At 35.0% G+C, this 20801-nt stretch overlaps 1 protein-coding gene across 4 annotated transcripts in view; it reads left to right on the top strand.

The window, feature by feature from the left end:
• The window catches only part of LOC121410498 (transcription factor E3-like), a 63377-nt gene that overhangs the window by 12497 nt on the left and 30079 nt on the right, over positions 1–20801 (top strand). For 2 of the 4 annotated variants that reach the window (XM_041602635.1, XM_041602636.1), the window contains exon 2: positions 9984–10278. In XM_041602635.1, the coding sequence (XP_041458569.1) occupies positions 9984–10278 (295 nt within the window). Of the gene's footprint in view, positions 1–3544; positions 3595–8735; positions 8918–9983; positions 10279–20801 lie in introns of those variants that run through there. The other 2 variants (XM_041602638.1, XM_041602637.1) reach the window with 2 other exon arrangements.

Consider the following 20801-nt stretch of genomic DNA (forward strand, 5'->3'; position numbering starts at 1 on the left):
CAAAAATGGGCTCTAGTCAACTAGTAAACATTTCATGTACAAGTTTGTTACATATACTCTTCATAATATGTAATTGTTTTCAGATTAACTTTCTTTCTAACTTGCAATAAATGCAACTAAAAGTCTAACTTTAGTTTTGATAAATCTCCCAAAAGTTCACCATTCTCAATTCATGACTTGATTACACGTACTGTATATGAATCTGTATGCCCTAATGCAGTTATGATGCGTAGGATTTAAATAGAAATTTGTTTTAATAGATTCATTTTGTATGGATATAAATTTCTATCTGTCAAAGCCAGAAGGGTATTCATAAAATTTATTTTGAAGATACATCACTTATGGTGAGTATGTTTTTGGAGACTAACTTATTGATAACTTATTATGTGCAGACTGTAACTCTCCAATTGGACCCTTTAATTTGTTCCAACATACCCCAATATTTATGTTCTCTTATATGCCTTCTTTGTTTTTCTTTAATATTTCCCTCAATTTTCAGTTATTGAATTTCCATTATACATTGGAAGTAAATGTAAACTGTACGTGTAGGCCTACATGGGGTAGGAGTCTTGCCGGACAATGTATTACCATTCCATAAAATTTGTATTTAAAGGCTTAACTTTTTACACAGTAAATTTACAACTTATTCTTAAATACTGTAGACTCTGCACCATAGATAAAACAGTTTGAGCACTACATGTACATGTACACAGTTTAATAGGGTCCACAGATAGAATTGTATTTGTGTGTAAATATTCTATTGAATGAGCTGCTTTCATGGCCACAATAAGGCTGTTTCTCTGTACACACGTATATGTGAGAATTAATTTCTTTTTTAAATTTTCATTCTTCAAGTACAGTGTATCTCTAATCAATATTTGATCATTTTCAAGGCTGAACACACACACACACAAACACATGCTATATTGCTAGGTGTACCATTGATGTTATTGAATTGAATCACCAAGTGGAATGGTTCAATTGTAGTGTTTTAATTGCCCTTTGTACTTGGCCAATATAAAAACAGTCTTTTGGTTGCAGTGCAGAACCAATTTCAGACTGACTTTTTCTTATGTTTTGGCAGTATGATTGGTCAAAAGTTTACATGACCAGACGTTGTGAAATATTTGTCTCCATTCCACCAATCCCCAGAAGGAAGTTTGTGACATTTATACATCATGTCTATCTATTTGAAATAGAACTATTTGTTTTGATGATTTATTTAATTTATAACTGCAGTCATAATATTTAGTGTGCTTGAAATAAAGTTACATGTATGTCAACAAAGCAGATAGCTTAAATACACACTTTGCATACATGTATCTAGGATAGAGTTGATACATGTACAATTGTAGGCACACAAAAGTATTATTATGCATGGCAATATAAAGAAACATGCATTGTATGCATACCTAGTACATGTAGCATGGAGGCTTGAAAGTTGAAACCATTCACCACATTTTGTTGAGGAAATTATATATTTCTGTAAATAAATAAAATCAAAATGGAATACTGCATACACTGTAAAAATGTTGTTTAAACCAGACACTCTAATAATTATTGTTTAAAGTTTTATAAAAAGTTGTTTTAAAAAGTTTAAACAGTTTACAATTGTTCAAAATTTTTGACAACTTGTTAGAGCGACAGGCTTAGACAACATGCTTAAAATTCTAAACAGAATTTTTTTTTACAGTGTAAAGCAAATAATCATCTTTAGGCACTCTAGGTCTCGAAATGTATCTCCATGGCTTCATTTCATAATGATTTTTTTAATTATGATCATTGTACAGCATTAAGTCACATCCAAATGAGCTTGGAGATTTACATGTATCACTTTCCCAACTACAAATTGATTTCTGCATATTTAAATCCACTCCATATACTATTAAGACCATAATTAAAAGTGATCTCTCTAAACAAAGAAGCTTGCCTGCCAACGGATTGACATTTCCAATCTTGATTAGTCTAGGACAACACACTTTATCAGCTGTACTTGAGAGTATGGTGATGGAGATGTGAGCAAGATTATCCCATCAAAACATATCTCTCTCGGTGTGCGTAATCTAGACCGGAGATATTAGGTAGGAGCAATGGAGGAAGTTTGAATTTATGGTTGTCATGGCAACCATCAACATGTTGAGGATGGATGAGTATACCCATTCATGAAGAATACCAAAGAACGCTGATGGCAGCAGAAGTTTACTGAATATATCTTTGGCATTTCAAGAGATTTCAACGTTGTGATTATGCCTGATTTGAATCTTTCCTTTAAAACATGTACATACTTAAATTTGATACAGTCCCTTTTGCCAAAGAACCATTTTTATATGAAATATATCTTCATACAAGCATTTGTGATTTCGTGTATTAAAATTACATCTTAAGTAATGAATGTGATTACTCCTATACCTTTTTGTATGATTTGTAATGCAACTTATTTGCAAGATACAATTTTTTTCTTGTTAGGTACATGTACAGAGAAAGATACATGTGACAAAATATATTCCACTGTTAAAAAAATATGGAACCCTCCACACAAAAACCCACACCCACCGGGGGGGGGGGGGCACTTCCATTCATGAGTGGATACCAGGCGTGACCATGGGCTTTCGAAAAGCACCCTAAACAAGTATTTCCCATGTATTCTAATAATGCACCCCATAACAAGTATTAGCATGTGAAACCCTACCCTTAACCCGTTTTGGAACAAACTGGTACCCTTGACCTGGCTAAACAAGTACAGCAATATTTTAATTGTTATGTCATGGACATGATCACGGACGTCAGCTTTAACGTTACTTACATTGGGCTTAGTATCGCCCCACCTCCCACACCTCGCTCAGACTCTAAACCCGTAGTGTTGGGGCAAAAGGTACATCCTTTATAAAGCATTTATGCCCTCGCTAATTTGACCATAAACATGTAGCTTTCCTCACGAAATACAACCCTCTTTCCGGTATTTTAGTGTTTTTGACACCCTATTACGTACATAACGTGCCCAATCTGGAAAAAGATCTTTTTTACACGTTTCTTTGGTCGCGCCTGGTATCCACTCGTCAATGGAAGTGCACCCAGCAACATGTATTTGATTTGTATAAAAATGTGTATGTACACTCTTGACGGTTCATGATGATGTTCATTGTAGGTTTGGGGTTGAATGCAACGTGTTTGTTATCTTCTTGTAATTGTTGAAGGTTGTAGGAGGTAATGATGTCATAACACTACTTTCCTGTTTGATCAACATGTAATGTTGGCCTGTAAAGTGTAACCATACCATTCATACAAAGGGGAGTGCCCATAGATACCATTACTTTCACTAATAATATGCTTAACCACTGATATATTACATGTATATTCACTCTACTATGTATGTGTTATAGCAGTTGTTGATTGGTTTGAGCTGGACTGTCCTTGGTCAGTCCTAGGTCCGTTTCCTTTGTTGTCATCAGGATATAAATCCGGGATAAGATATTGGATGAATTTATAACAATTAGTCGAATCATTCGAAGGAGTGAAACTGTGGCAAACTTGGGTAAGAAAGGCTTGGAAAGGTACCATCATGCCAATACCATATGATGATTTTCATCAAGTGAGGTATGTATAGGGTGCTAGGAATTGTACAAATACAATTGATATTGTGTTACTTTTCTATAACTTTATAATATAGGCGTCAAACTAATGTTATGTCAGACCATAATGCATCGATGCCTCACTCGAGCAGGAATCGCTCTTGCGATGGTGGTGACGGGGTTTCTTGAATCTCGAGATTTATCATGAAGAGGGCTGATTGGGCTAAAATCTTGAGATTGAGCAAACTTGGGCTGGTGTAGCACTGCCTATTGTAGCCAATTTGGGCTCATTTCAAATTCATGAAAGGGATGGTCCGGGCTGAAAATATTTATATCTAAATAAACAGAGTAAAATTCACAGAGCAAAATGCTGAAAATTTCATCAAATCCGATAATATAATATAGTTATTGAATTTTAAAGTTTATCAATTGATATTTTGTGAAAACAGTTATATGCACATCGTCATGAATATTCATTAGGTGTGCTGATGTTGTCACATCCCCACTTTCCATTTTCTTATGTTATTACATTAAATCATAAATATTTAATTTTTTGTCTCACCTGCATAGCAGAGTGAGACTATAGGCGCCGCTTTTCCGACGGCGGCGGCGGCGTCAACATCAAATCTTAACCTGAGGTTAAGTTTTTGAAATGACATCATAACTTAGAAAGTATATGGACCTAGTTCATGAAACTTGGCCATAAGGTTAATCAAGTATTACTGAACATCCTATTAGAGTTTCATGTCACATGACCAAGGTCAAAGGTCATTTAGGGTCAATGAACTTAGACCATGTTGGAGGAATCAACATCAAAATCTTAATCTGAGGTTAAGTTTTTGAAATGACGTCATAACTTAGAAAGTATATGGACCTAGTTCATGAAACTTGGACATAAGGTTAATCAAGTATCACTGAACATTGTGCATGAGTTTTATGTCACATGACCAAGGTCAAAGGTCATTTAGGGTCAATGAACTATGGCCGAATTGGGGTATCTGTTGAATTCCCATCATAACTTTGAAAGTTTATGGATCTGATTCATGAAACTTGGACATAATAGTAATCAAGCATCACTGAACATTTTGTGCAAGTTTCAGGTCTCATGATTAAGGTCAAAGGTCATTTAGGGTCAATGAACTTTGGCCGAATGGGGGTATCTGCTGAATTACCATCATGACTTTGAAAGTTTACGGATCTGATTCATGAAACTTGGACATTAGAGTAATCAAGTATCACTGAACATCCTGTGCGCATTTCTGGTCACATGACCAAGGTCAAAGGTAAATGAAATATGGCCGAATTGGGTGTATCTGTTGAATTACCATCATAACTTTGAAAGTTTATGGATCTGATTCATGAAACTTGGACATAAAAGAGTAATCAAGTATCACTGAACATCCTGTGCGAGTTTCAGGTCACATGATTAAGGTCAAAGGTCATGTAAGGTCAATGAACTTTGGCCATGTTGGGGTTTTTTGTTGAATAACCATCATATCTCTGTAAGTTTATTGGTCTAGTTCATATAAAGTGGACATAATAGTAACCATGTATCACTGAACATCTTGTGCGAGTTAGAGTAGTTTTCAAAGTCAGCACTGCTGCTATATTGAACTGCGTGATGCAGGTGAGACGGCCAGAGGCATTCCACTTGTTTCATATAATGTGTCTCCATTATAATGAAATGAGTTGCGGCAATGAATAACTAATGCATTTAATCAGTTGTCAATCCAATTGTTTTAGTTCTTGGAGGGAAAATGTTTTGAATAAACCTAATCCCACATTATAAAATATAAAAGAACAAGTGGGGATATGACATCATCAGCCCACTGTATGTCCCGAGGTGGCAGTCAAATGTATTGCTGTACACATGCGTGATCAAAAAAATGCGTTTAAAGGGGTGTTTTTTTCGTTTGGGCCGCGGGCCGCGCGTGCACTCGTTAAGGGTATAAAAAACACCCATTTTCAAAAATAAGGGTGGCTTTAAAAGACTGGGGTCAATCGCAGGGTCAAACGTATTTAGGTGTTTTTTTTTCTAAGACTAGGCAAACGTGTTAAGGGTATTTTTCCCCCAAGCTTTTTCCCTGGGGCTTTTTCCTCATTTCTGAAAAGTGTTCAGGTTCTTCCTGATTGTGGTATTTTAACCCTAGCAACACTGGGGGGGGGGGGGGGTATGCAATACACATGAATATAGTTTTGTCTATATTTAAATATATTGTTAGCAAGAAGTCAAAACTTGTTCAGGAGTCAGATTCTGGCGACAACTTGTTTAAGGGCCAAAGAAATTCAATAACTTTGTTATTAGCTATCCGATTTTTATGAAATTGTCAGCATTTTGCTTTGGGAATTTTACTCTATTTATTAAAGGTATAGATATCTCCAGCCTGGACAATCCCTTTTATTTTTAGTGTAGGGCCTATGTACAATATCTCATCTAGTTCATTGTCCTGACTCAAAGGAACTTGTGTGATATCATTAGCTAGAAGTAGAAACCCTTTATCCAAGTGTGTTGATCAGCCTAGATAAGATAAATAAATCAGACTAATATTGAACAGCCATGTATTTTGTTACTGATTCAGCTGTTGATTTTCCTGTTTTTCTCATTTGACTTTATCCTTCACTATCCCAGTGCTTACTTCCTGTTGGGTCATTGCCATGTATAGAAGTATGATGATTATTTCTTTTTACTTTCCCACACTTACTGTATAATTACCCCCCCCCCTTATTCATATTTTTTATTGATACCTCTCTATGCCACATCAGCTTTATTTCTTCCCTCCTTTCCATCCACCAAGACCCTATTTTGTGTGTTTTTTACTCCCCATTTTTTTTCCCCTTCCCTTTTTTTTCCTCTCTCATAATAATAATGATAATGATGATAATGGATATTAATTAGGATCCAGCAATTCCTCTCTCTTCCAACTCTTTCCCTTTCTCTTTTTAGGTTGTGTTCAATGTCGGTTTCCAAATGTATACAGCATCATGGATCATGAATGAAAACATGATTACAAAATGCAGATATAATGAGAAACAATGGGTGTGTTTAATATCCACTATTCACGGTCAAAAGTAAACGTCTTTCAAATCACGATTCAGAGGAAAATTTTAACGTAAAAAAAAGATGCGTTTGTAAATGCTATCAGCTAAAATTTACGACCTTCAGCATCGCGAATGAGACATTGAGCAAAATTGCGTTTGGAAACATCTTTAAATTTGCTCTTGCAGTGGAAGCTAACACAAACTGGTGCCAGAACTGTGATAGATCAAACTGAGCACTCAAGCTGCACTAACGAAAGCAGGAAATATTAAAGACGATCAACATATAAACAGCTTTATATTTTCGACACTGAACGGTGCTCAGCTGATCATGTTTGTGTTCGGTGTTTTGGATTGAGTTTGCAATCGTTATTCATGTTGCTGTTTAAATTTGAAAATTGACATTGAACACACCCTCAATGCACTATTTGTGTAATATACTCATAGGGTCAAGAAACTTTTTTTCCAAAAAGGTGAATACATTTTTTTACAGTTTGGCATTAATTTGGCAACTATTGAATATAGTCCCCTATTCACTGATTCTTCATTATATAGCCATGTAGTCGAAATAATTAGTCTGCCTTACATATGTGCTCAAATCTTTCAATTCAGAGTTCTGTCAAGAAAATGTTGAATGACAGCAGTTTGACTGTGTGAGTGCAATTTTAGGATGACAACTTGTGATACTAGCTGGAATGCAATTTCATTGTAAATTACATAAATATTTTGTGACAATGGATGGGGGGGGGTGAGGATCTTCATACCGAAGCCACAATATTCACAGATAGATTTAGTTGCTTGCCATTTTTGTTTCTGTATGTTGGTACATTGCTGGATGATCACTCAATAGGCTCGAGGGTAATTTCATTTTATAAGCAAATTATCTAATTTTGTAGTTACATGTAACAGAAAAAAAAGAGTCATTCATGTAAATTTGGTGCATCAGGTTTGAAACTTTGATCAAAAAACGTGTCTCCATGCAAAGACTACATGTAGCACATACAAAACTTGCTGTTTCAATTCAGGGGCCTTCAGTACAAAAGGCATGAGTAGGCTGCACATTCAGACCCTTAACTCGAGTGAAGGGTTTGCACAGCAGACTATATTCAACTCTGGATTTGGATGACTTTTTGGATGGGTGCGGGGCTTTCTGGGCAGATTCTGCTCTATTAGTGATAATCGGTTCTATTTGGCAAGATGATTTGACCTATTACTTTGATACACATTGATCCGACCATGCCTTGAATGCCTCCCCGAGTCCAACTGAATTCCATCTGAAAAGTATACATGTATATATCTGGATTCTGGAGTGTATTGGAGAGTTTAAATATTAATTGAATTCCTCTATTAATGTTCCAGAATCTTCCCCAAAATTTTGGAGGAGAAGATGCTTCTAAATTGTCCCCCCCCCCCACCCAAGAATATGTGTATTCATTTGTATGTGCAGATAATAATAATAATAATAATAGGCATTTATATAGCGCCATCTATCTAGAAATATTCTATTCCGAGGCGCGTTGTTATTATTATTATTACCCCGGCTTTAGCTCGAGCTGCCTCTCAGCGCTCATGCATTCAAGGAATTAATCCTGCCGGGTACCCATTCACCTCACCTGGGTCGAGTGCAGCACTATGTGGATAAATTTCTTGCTGAAGGAAATTACGCCATGGCTGGGATTCGAACCCACGACCCTCTGTTTCAAAGTCAGAAGACTTATCCACTGGGCCACAACGCTCCACAGATGGAGATGATACAGTTTCTTGACTGTCCTTATTTTGTAGTACTTTGTAGATTGCTCTTTTTAGTTGCACCTGGATTTTTTCCTTTGTATCTGTTCTTAGATACATGTCATCTTTCAACCTTTTGAAATTAATTTTCATTTTATCATCATGTTACTTCTGCTGGTAGGAAAAATCCTTGAAAATCCTGAATATTGCAGGCATATTCTTCTATATATTATCTTTGGTTGTGTATAATCTTTCGTTTCTACAAGCTATGTACGAGCACGCAATGATGCTAAAAGTACATTTTGGTTCATTCTGAGACTCATTTCTATGAGCTTTTAACATATCTTCTAAATAGATCTGCATGCAGTACATATATTTTGATTGTGTGACTTATGTGTCACAAAACTTTGGATTATTTTAATTGGTACCGATTGAATTATAGAGGATGTTCTACCCGGAAATATATTCCAGAGCTGTGTGAAAGTTATTGTGTGTACTAATGGATGACAAGAAGAAATATAAATTGAAGTGGTTTTCATCATGTTGAGAGAGATGCAGTTTCATTATCCATGCCAGTATAATGGGTAAGATAATGAGTGACATCTTAAGTGGAATTATCTCATTTAGTATCATATCATAGTGTCTTTCGAGTCTTCTCTAAATAACCAATATAATAAAAGTATATTTAACTTACAGTGAACTTAGGGGAGAACAATCCCATAAACTTTTGTAGGGGATGCTGTATACAATCATACCCCAGGTTTGATTATGTACAGTGTATATATTATAAACTCACAATTATCATCATTATCAAATACATTAATAATCTGATAAAACTAATTCATTCCTTGTTCGCTCACAATATTCTTTGATAAACATAAGGTGGGAGGGCTTTTGGAACTTCGCCTACCCCCTCCCAACAAAGTTCCAAGAACAAAAATAAAACAAGGAGAAAAAAAAAGAGAAAGGAAAAGAGTTGAATTAAGATATTATTTCTGAATATTATCTCATCACTGGGTAGGAATATAATTTTAATTTAAAGTTTTTTTCTACTTCTCATTTGGGCAAAACTGAATTTTGAGGGCTGTTTCTTTCATTTTAAGGGCTACTTTTTAGCACAGCAAGGAAGTTATGCATTAGGTATCTATATTCTGCTGTATGTAAAATATTGATTTTATAAGTATTCATAAATACTACTTTTGATAAATCTTGGGGCGACTCTAGGGAAAATGGTCACCCCAAAGCCTTCCATTCGATTAATTTTAGGGGCAATTTTGGTTATGATCAGGCCAAAATGGCGAATCATGTAATTCCTTTTCTGTGTCATCTTTTATTATAATAAAATTCATTATTCATTTTAAAATAGTCAAAATTTGAATTTATTTGTACATGTTGGTTAATGTATACATGTAAATTTTTTCTAAACATAATTTAAGTATACGTCTAGTATAGAAAAAAATCTTGTTTTGCATAGAAATGTGGAAATGAACAATAACAATACAAAAATAATTAAATTTCATAGATATTCTTTTGATAAAATTTTCCTGTCAGAACAGATAATTGCACTCTGCCTTTGTGTGTATGGCTGTCCTGTATTGCTTAATTAAATTCATGTATCATTAGAAAACATTTTTTTTCGTCTCCATACAGCTCCCTCCGTCTTGGTACGGAGTTCTCCCCCAGCGCCATGTCAATGCGAACCACCCTGAGACAGGAGCTGATGAGGCAACAGCTCCATCAGGAGATGGAGAAGGAGGACCAGCAGACAGTGGTGGTATCCACCAGTACCAGCTCCACTTCAAACTCAGGCTCCTTCATGCACCTCCTTCAGGGTCCATCCAACCCACTCCTGTCTGCCAGTGCTCCTGTCGCCATGGAGATCCCACAACCAAACAAACTCAGTCCAGTACCAGAACTTGCATCATTACCAAAGGATGTCTTACGGGTAAATGACAAGTCTGTGTTTAGCTATATGATAACATATTCATACTTTATTCCTTTACATGACTGTAGATCCTAGCTGAAGCACACTTATGAATTAGTGAAAGTTGGCAAATAAAAAAATACAGTTGCATCAGCAAAAACTTACTTTAAATTAAATTTTCTTTTTGGATGGTCAGTAATCAATAGCCAACTCTGGATACCACTACCATAAACCAAAAATAAATAACTGTATGTTCATGGACTGTACTTGTCATTTAACAACTGAATAATACTATCAATAAAATGAAATATTAAATGAGAAGGAAGTTCATAATTTGGGTCATAAATAGACAATGGACAGGAAACCATATTGATTACATTTTCTACTGGACCTGCTTAAATTACCCAGGTGTAAATATGTCACATATCGGTCAGGGAGTAAGGTTCTCAGGGAGTAAGGTTCTCAGGGAGTAAGGTTCTCTGTTCCCATTCATTGTAATAAATGAATATTTCACAACTTGGACATTTTCATGAAAAATCAAATAATGCTAAACAATATACATAAATGCAGTCATCTAAAATTTCTGCATGAATTGAAGATGTATATTTTTTCACTTTAGGTGTCTGTGAAAAAGATATATTAAAGTCTCTATTACTCCATTAACATGGTAAAGGATAGTGGTTTTATGTTGTGTTAAAGACGGGAAAAATCATTGGGAAAATTAACTTTATTCATTTTGAAAATATAATCTAATGTCCTGGGTTTTTCATCAAGTTTGTGTGGGAGGGTACTATTGGGTTAGAGTTATTGGATATGTTGTTCTGGCTGCATCCCAAAGTCTAGCAGCACAGCTAGAGTGTGATATCTATACGCACGTTTGAATTTGTGCCATTGAGACTATGCAGGCAGGAAGAACCGCCATTGCGCAGTGCCCTTTACATAACTAAGATTAGTATCATATTTTTCATGCAAAGTAATATCTATATAAGGAAGTACATGATATAACTTGCTTACATTTTGAATTTTTTTACTTCTGACCTTGTTTGATCACATGACTGTGGGCGGGAGAAAACAGATATTTTGGACCAATGATGTCATGGATGTCCTTTACCTGTGAGAGAAAAACATTGCATGGAGAGGACATTCAGAAATGACCCTTTAAAATGGAAAGTGAGAGAGGTGTTTTGGAATAATATAAATTCTTTTGTGTGCAATGACATTTCAAAATTTAAATAAGGGTTCTTTAAGTTTGGTCACCCCAATACATGTAGCTTCCAGACAAGATTAAAAAGGAAAAGCTGAAATATGAAATAATGTTACAAAGGCTTTTTTTTATTCAGGGACAGGTTTCTTTTCCTTCAGTACATGTACAGTTGCCTTATCTATATGTGAATAATATACAACTGAGAATAACTCTCTGGACAAAAATTGTTTACTTTATTTACTGACAAGATTGAGTGAAATGTAATTTTCCATAACTAAATTGCATTTTCATACATGTAGGACATATACTGTAGTTTTTGTTTTCTAGCCTTTATTCCAGCCTTTTCCTGATGTGCCAATATCCTTCAATATTTCATCTCTGTATTTATTTTGTTTTTTACGATGACTGATCTATATAAATTTACTTTGTTAATCTGTTTTATTCCTTCTCCCTTTTCATGAAAAAAGTAACAAATATCTGTTATCCAGGCTAGTTGTCGTCAACTTTCTGTCTGCAATAAGCACCGAGTTGGATAGCAGAAGGGAGCCCTCATGGTAAAGTGTGAAAAACTGAAACTGTTCTGTCACCTCTCAACTGGAAGTGGTAATTATAGTACAGGAGGTGGGCAAACAACTTTCCTGTCAAATTCATTTCTTTTTTTTTTCAGAAGACCTTTGGAGATACCATAATGCTGCCATCGGGTTTGCCATATGGGGATTTGGACCTGATCACAAACAACATCATAAGTAAAGATCATCTAGATCAAGAATACTTTCAAACTATATTTTTGATCAACAAACTATGATTGACAATTCACAGTGACTGCTTGATTCCATTCTACTTTTCAATCAAAATCAACTCTTCATTTACGATCATGAAAGTTCATCTGTGTTGGTTGAAATAAGAACAAGTTAAAATTTTGATCTCCACACAAAGAAAAAATCTGAAGAATTACCTCAAAATTTTTGGCTGCTAACGGCAACTCTGCTCAGCAATGACTGAAGTGACCCGATGTGACCTGATGACGTAGCGATTGGTAATCAGGCCATAGGCACTCAGAATCTTGTATTGCCCTCCATCCAAGTGCTGGACAGGGAGCCACGGTACTTTGAGAGAGCGTGAAAGAAGCGATGTACATTTGGGCGTTCAAACGACGAAGGGCGATACAAGCTTCTGAGTGCCTATGGCCTGATTAACGATCGCTACGTCATCAGGTCAAATCGGGTCACTTCAGTCATTGCTGAGAAGAGTTGCAACTGAAAATTTTTAGGTAATTCTTCAGATTTTTTCTTGTTTTGGAGATCAAAACTTTAAGTTGTTCTCAACTCTTCATGTTATCATGTTTGCAAATAGCATGTTTCACAAGCAAATGAAAGCGTTGCATAAGATTGTGTGGATCTTCATAGATTGTGACTACCTTCACCAGTAAGCTATGTTAAGGACTCTTGTAGATCACATCTTTGTTTCATGGGACCTCATCTCTATTTTGAGTGAATGATTACTTGTTAAGGAGGGGGGGGGGTGTTCTTTCAATACTTCATTAAACCCTTGCATAATTTCCTTGATTTTTCTATAGCTATAGCTAGCTTAAAACAAAGAATAAATCAGACTTAATAACTTTACCATTGCCTTGCCACTTTCCAAGGCTCCAAGGCTGACCAGTCTGTATTGTTATGCATTTATTCTTGTAACAATTCAAGTTACAAGGTCCTCCATCCACTCCACCCCCTTGCACCACATAGGCAGTAGCATTTCAAATATCCACTACTAGTGTGTTCTCTTTGGGCATTTCTAATGCAATACAATCAAATAGATTGACTGGATTCCTTACATTGGACCTTTGTCAAGTACTTTCAGATTCAAAGTCTATGATACAGCCTCAATAAACCTTTATTTAGACAAACATAAAACGATTGTTGTCCAAATGGTGTGTTACATGTAGTTGTACATTTGCTTCTACAATAGTGAATTCATTTTTCCTTAACAGTGAACTGAGAATGCTGTATATTGCTTCCTACCTTTCAAAGTGAAAGCAGAGTGAAACCAGTGTTGCTGCCCTCTATTGATGAATTTTGCAGACTGTACTGAATGAAATTTGGGTGAACCGATCTTCATTTATGTAACGTCTGAAAGTTTCCATGGCGAAGAAGAATAGTGTAGGTTTCACTGTACAGCATGTATCTGTCTTGGGCAAGTGTTGTCCCGAAAAAAGGACAACCCAAACTCGACGTTTGATAAGTTTTTGAGTTTGGGTGGTCCTTTTCAGGAACAATACTTGACCAAGAAAAATACATGCTATACCGTAAAACCTACTACACCCTTCTAGCTAGATAGAACTTAAATGTGAAAAGTACAAGTAACATTGGTGTTCTGTGTGGTCATTATATGCCATCTACACCCACCCAGATTAAGATATTTTTATTTTTATTTCTCATTTGATTTACATTTACCCTTTATTACGAGCTTATACAATTTATTGATTTTTTTTGGTAGAATCTTTTATGATGATTATTTTTGTAGATGCGACATATTCATACATGACAGTAATAATTTAAAGGAAAAGTGGCTATAAATACACCTTATATTTTAATGTCAAACATTTTATTTAAAAATGCATTATTGCAGAATAGAAAGTTCTGAAAATATCTAATGGTTATCCATTTGTCCATCAACTTTTGGCCTAATAGGTGGTATATGACATTAGTCGGGTTAAATGCTTTTACTTTGCTTTGAATAGTTTCCATGGGAATTTTTACCATTCAAGAATTCTATAGTCATTAAAAATTTCTCTTTCTGTTTGTGTATTATAAACATTTCCTGAGTTACGGTTTCATTTTTAGGTTTACTATATAAGTTCCTTTCTCCATATATTTTGTTATATAAACAAACTGGGTAAAGAATTGTACTGTAGTTTAGGAGGTACTGGGCTTTTTCTCATGCTTAATTTTTTCCCACATAATTTTTTTAATGGAAATACTACTCCGATTAACTTTCATTTTTAAAAGCAATTAAAATGCAACAGTTCTCATGATATGGTTATTTTTCAGACCACATCAGTATAAAAATTATGTCAAGTTTTTTACATTCTCGATATTTTCTACTAGGATTTTAGCTGAAAATATGTCATTTCAATAGGATGATTCTAGAATTAAAAAAAAAGACAAAACAAATTTCTTTTTCTCAAATTATTGATATTGACTTTTGATTCCCACTTGGTGCACTAGTGCCCTTTGGTAAGGTATTAATCATCATCACCTGGTCCTTGGAGAGGACCTTAAGCCGTTGGTCCTCTGGTTGCTTGCTTACATGCTTTCTTAGCAATCAGGTAAAAAATCACTATCATTTACCATTTACCACTTACCATTATAAAAAAATGATGATTTTTTTACTGTAATGTGAATCAAAAGCAGAGTACAATATGCAGTAGAGAAGAATAAGAAACAAGGAAAATGATAGTTCTAAGCTTTTTAACTGAATTCATTCAAAGATGGGCTAGAAGCAGACAGGGCAACAGAAAATTCAAATTCACAGAAACAAAATGATATTCGTTACAAAAACTTATTAAAATTCTACCCATAACTTCAGAGCTCCAGTATGTCAAGGTTAGCCAAAGGTTGGTTAAGAAGCCATATTCTGAAAGACTTATTGTTTTTAATAGCGGTTATCCTAAGTGCCCTTTTTTTGGATTCCCCTAAACTTAACAGACCCTAACCTTGAACTTAGGATTAAAAGAAAACCAGAGGTATTTTAGAGTTGGTCTGTGAATCTTAAGGATGTGATGTGAATTAGCCTTCAGGAAATGCTAGCACGTTTTATCAAACTTTTCAGGAAGTGCTTCCTGAATGTTTTTTAGGAAGGGAAACTTTAACACACTCCTCTTTTCATGTTCTGAATATTCTTTGATGGGGGAATCTTTTCACCTCAGTGACACAAAGACTCCTTCCATATTCTTTGCTTGATGATTTTCATTGATGTAATGTTTGCTGCATTTCTGTCATACCTGTATCGTACTAATTCATATGTAAATTCTATTCAAATTTGTTTATTTTCCTTTCTATTATTATTTTTGGAAACAGTGAAATGAATAGAGGGGCAATCAATCAACTTGTACACCCAGTGTCCAGAACTGTCCTTTTCAAAGTAATAATTTGTAGGAGGAGGAGGGTAAGGGGTTAATTATACTTGGGAGGCGGAAGTGTCCCTTGAGTCAGTCTAATTACCTTGTAATCCCCTCACAAATGTCTTTCAAATCCATCCAATGTATGAAACCATGTATCTTTATCTACTGGAATACCCTACATAGGACATGACACTACTACCCGCAGGGTATTATTACCCTAATACTTCTTTTCCTTTTTGAACTAATTACCGTAGCACCCAACACTTAAGCCCATGGACCCTATTTGATAGCTCCTAGGTAGGGATAATGAATAGATTAGTCTTCCTTTGGGTTTTATCTGTTAAACTGTTGTATACTGTTGGGACAGAATTGAATTCATTAGGGTAACAACTGTCATCAAGCATGTTGTGGTGTAAGGTCATGGTTGTTCATGTTGTTTTATGATGTGCTATCTCTTTAAGAAAATGATAAGTGTTTTAGTTGACCTTCAATGTGACCTAGAGATAAAAGAAACCAGGATGAATGGCTCATCATGTCTTGAGGGTCGTATGAAGTTCAAACATATGCAAACAAATCTTCACAGTTGGGTAACAGAGTCATTAGCGACAACTCTCGGGGTCATCAGAAAGAATTGATTGCAGTTCAACTTGAGTGTGAGATATGTGTAGGGCCACTGAAAGTAAAAACCATATGCTCTCTTTTTTAATTTTTAAACATGAATAAAAGGAAATAAACTTCAGGATGCTCTTTTTAAGGGGTCACCCAGCTCTCCTTTTTTAATAGCCGATTAAGATCAGAATGCACTCGTGGTTATTAAAAAAATCTGACCACTCTGGAATTAGACATAAAGGTATTTCAGTTTTCTTGTTGGAGCTCCTTTTTAAAAAATAGCTGTAATATTTATTCTACCTATATTGCTATGTCAAGTATTGCTTATGTTGCATCTGTGGCTTGCTGATGATGTAATGGCTTGAAATAAAATAATGAATATCATAGATGACAGCACCAAAAAGAGCCAAGATATATTGTCACCAATTTACTATGAAAGAATGATTCAATGAGACGGTGATAACCCTCGTTAATACTAATAAGAAGGCTGGGCGGTGGGCAGTTACCCACTTACGTCATAATAGTTAATAACCACAGCAACGATAAACAAATAAGAACTAAACACACCTTCATATTGGTCTGAGATGTGCTCTCTTTCTCTCTGACGTGCACTCTATGTGTGACGTCACCTCGAAATCCATTTAGGCTGTCACTTCTACGCTGCCGTTCCTGTTGCAGGAGGTCAGAAAGGTCATTCGACCGATCTGAATCAGCACTCTCATAAAAACAGGATATATCAATAATCTTTTATGCTATGGAGAGGAAAGCATGTTTACGAAGGAGTCGAGGATAAGAATTAATGTGATAGAAGACAAGGGGGAGGAGGAGGGGAGAGGTTGGAGGTATGCCCCTTTCCTGTCAAAAAACTTTAATATGGGGGAGGGGGTTGAGGATGAGGGGGGGAGGAAGGAGATGCAATGAATCAATTCTTGAGAGATGAGCTGACATAACTGTGTGACATGAACTTCTCACCTTGCCCAATACAATACATATTGGACAAGAACAAAAATGTTTACTGGTTTGTGAAGATTGTATGTTGACTTTAACTACGTAACTTGCTTTGATGAAGTTATAATGCTCTAGCGGCATTGGTGGCTTTTAAATGAGACATTATATTTGAATATTTGGTCTCTAAGCACTCCTTGAAAACCACAACCAAATTGCCAGTTTGATTGATTTTGTTATCTAACAGAGAAAGTTCTACATCATTAGAGCTAAAGAATATTGCTGTCTTCTAAAAAATAACTCTGAAGACAAAGTGAGAGAATTTAGATTGTACAGTGCTTGCTCATCATTCTTACCAAACTAGATCAATAGTCTCATTGTAAGAATAGATAATCCAAAATTCTCATTAAGGCTCCGACCACCTGTTCATTTTCAATGTCTATACATTTTAGAAACTTGTAATCAGAAGGGTGAAATCTTCATCTTATTTGATACCATTTAATACCCACTTCGATCTTGGATGAAATGTATAAAGCTAGTTATTTTGTTTATCCCCCCCAAAAAAATCAAATTTAATAATGGATATCTATAAAGAAAATGAAATGATATCTGTAATGCTACTTTCGGTTATGTTTGCTTTCCAAAAATTGTGGTTATTATATATAACTGCAGATAAAAACTTGATGATTTTCTGGTGATGTGTGTTACATCATTCAGATTATAAAATATGCCTAAAAATACAGTGTCAGGCCTGTATGAGGAACAAAAGATATAACTTGTTACATTTTGTGTGGTCTTTGTGGAAGCTATACCTATCCTGCCTCTAGTACATTGAGTCTAACCAGGTGTGTATGATTACAGAGACGGACATACTACTTTCCTCATGTCAAGGTGTTTGTTGTTTTGTAAGGAAATTCACCAAGGAGGAGGTTGGGCCATAAACCCCTCACTGAATTTCCGCTGCTATATCAGGACTCAAGATCCTTCATTGTACTGAATTTATATCTCATGGAGCAAAATCTGAGTAAAGTGACATGACGAACATCTGCAGGACCATCTATGGCTTAACTTAGTGGTACTTAGAATGGAACAGGTCTCAAACTATAGGGGTATTATATAGGCCATCATTATACATCATTGTATCATTATATAGGCTAAAACCCAATGCTCGCAATTAAAAAATAAGAGGCATAAAAGAAGATCTAGCTCCCGGGCAATGATAGAAGTTGTAAGAAAGTATGATTAGACCATTTAGCTCAGGTACATGTATACCTTTTTTGTCATAAAAAGAGGAAGATTTATAGTGGTACAAAATTATCATTTGAATTGTTTTGAAATGAAGTCATAAGAATTGAAAAAAAAAACATCAAGCATGACCTAATTCATCTGGGAGAAAGTTCCTGGTAATTGAAGTGTGGTGTCAGTTTTAGTAAAGGAATCATGGTGATTAGTTGAAACAGGAACAAAGTAGGGCAAGGAAAAAAATTAGGAAAATTAACAGTTCTTTCAAAAGAGAAGCCAATTGCAGCAAAAATTGCTGAGGGTAATTAGAAACAAACATGAAAGCATTGTTCAGAAAGCAGTTGAGAGCAAGAACTACTCTCATTCTAGCTCAGTAATAACATATTTTTACAAAAAAGTTGTAAATGCCCTTCATAGTTCCTATGAAATTGATGATAATCAGTATAAAAATAGAAACCCAGGGTATATTATTAGGTTTGGAATAAGTGTTTTTAGGTTTAATACACCTACAGATAGAAAGTTCTTTAGCCTCTTGAGAGGATGTACAACTTACTTCACCCACTGCATCTTGTGTCTCCTCCCACAAAACTCTGCACGATATATTTGCGTCAAGTATCTCAACTTAATCCATATCTCTCTCGGCTGCGATCGTTTAATCTCATTCCAATTACACTTTTTCTAAGAATATTGATTGCTGCTTCTTAAAATAGATGCCTTCCAATGCTTGTTGGAATTTGATCTCAACTTCTGTATGTATTTTGAAAAGTTATTCATGTGGATAGTTATAATGCTATACAAGTTTCTTTCTGAATCATATGGTCTTCTCGAGAAGTTCATATAAGTGTGAATGGAGTTTTGAAAAAAAGGAGAATAGATAACAAAGAATCACAAATTTTCAAGCTATTATTTTCCAAAGGGAAAATTATTTGTTTTGTCATTTTATTCCTCAATATGTTGATGTTGATTTTCAAATTGGAAAAGTTAATGACTTTTCTGGGAATAAAATTATTGTTTATAGATTTTTGGTGTATGGAAACTGCTGTATACCAATATTGCAGTTTATTATACATGTTTGCTCTTTTTATTTTTATGTTTTACTTTGCTTAAATGAATTTTCTTAATAACAAATTTAAAGAAATTGAGACATTGAATAAATTTTTGCTGCAGTGGTAAATGATTACAAAGATAGCTTGAATGGTAGTATGCAATATTTTTGTTTGTTTCAAAGTTGGCAGGAGTAGCGAATAATTCCACACACATCATCTCAAAACATTGTTTGATAGATAGGGGAAAAAAAGGTTGCTTTTTGTGCTAGACAGATGCCTTGCTGGGAGACTAATCAATTGCATCCATGCACTCTGCATGCCTCCCTTGAAAAAAAAAAGTACTAAGTCTTTTATTCTCGTTAAACTGGTAAAAACAAACACATTGATAATATGTAATTACCTTGCATGTATATCTGTAATCTCAGCCAACATGAATTTGATTATAAAAGGATCAACTTGATGATTTGCCAAATGACACTATGGAGCTTATTTTCATTAATTAGGGATTTAGGGTTCATATTAGATTAAAGAGCCAGACCTGACACAATAGGGTCTAAAGAATGATTTGTTATAAATTGTTATAAATTCTGATATCCAATAGGGCTTATATGCAGAAAGACAAAGGCAAAATAAGACGTTATGAAGTTGTTTGGTTGGGAGGCATTATAAATCAATAATAAACTTGTCAATGGCCATTATGTGTCTAGGGGTTGTTTCACTACTGATCACTTTTCACAACTCACAAATGATCCTTAAACTTATCAAGATCTGAGATTTATTTCTTTTTTAATTGCAGTCTTTATACTCCCCCCCAAAAAAATCAAAAGCATTCTGTTGTAGTAGTGCATGCATGAAGTTATTGTTTTTACAATTAAAAGATATCAAATTTGTATTGTGATATATAAATTGGTAACAAAGCCAGGCTGACACTATTTATTTTTTTTTCAAATTGTATTGTGTTCATTTTTCCCAACAAATCCCAACAAGATTATCTCACAGACTCCTCAAGAGCTGTAGATGAAGGATTAGGAAGCCAATTATTGTGGAAGACAATCTTAATGTTCAGGAAAACATGTTGGTCTGAAACACATTAATGTAGGGAAGTTTTGCAAGCCCCAGGCATGTAATTTAACAGGAAAATTGTTAATTAGACAAAAACATGTTTATCTATATATGGGTCTGAAGCTAATATAGGGACAGGTTTGAGTATGTGTTAGATAAGTCAGGATCTATTGCTGCAGCCTGTGGTATGAATGCTAAAGGAAATCAATTAGTATTGGATCAATTCAATTATTTGTTTCCTGTTAATTGCCAGCTTAATTATTATCATACACTTAAAACATTAAATTTCTTAGGGGGTAATAGGTAATTTTGTTTG

This window comes from Lytechinus variegatus, chromosome 3 (genome assembly GCF_018143015.1).
Source record: "Lytechinus variegatus isolate NC3 chromosome 3, Lvar_3.0, whole genome shotgun sequence".
NCBI lineage: Eukaryota > Metazoa > Echinodermata > Echinoidea > Temnopleuroida > Toxopneustidae > Lytechinus > Lytechinus variegatus.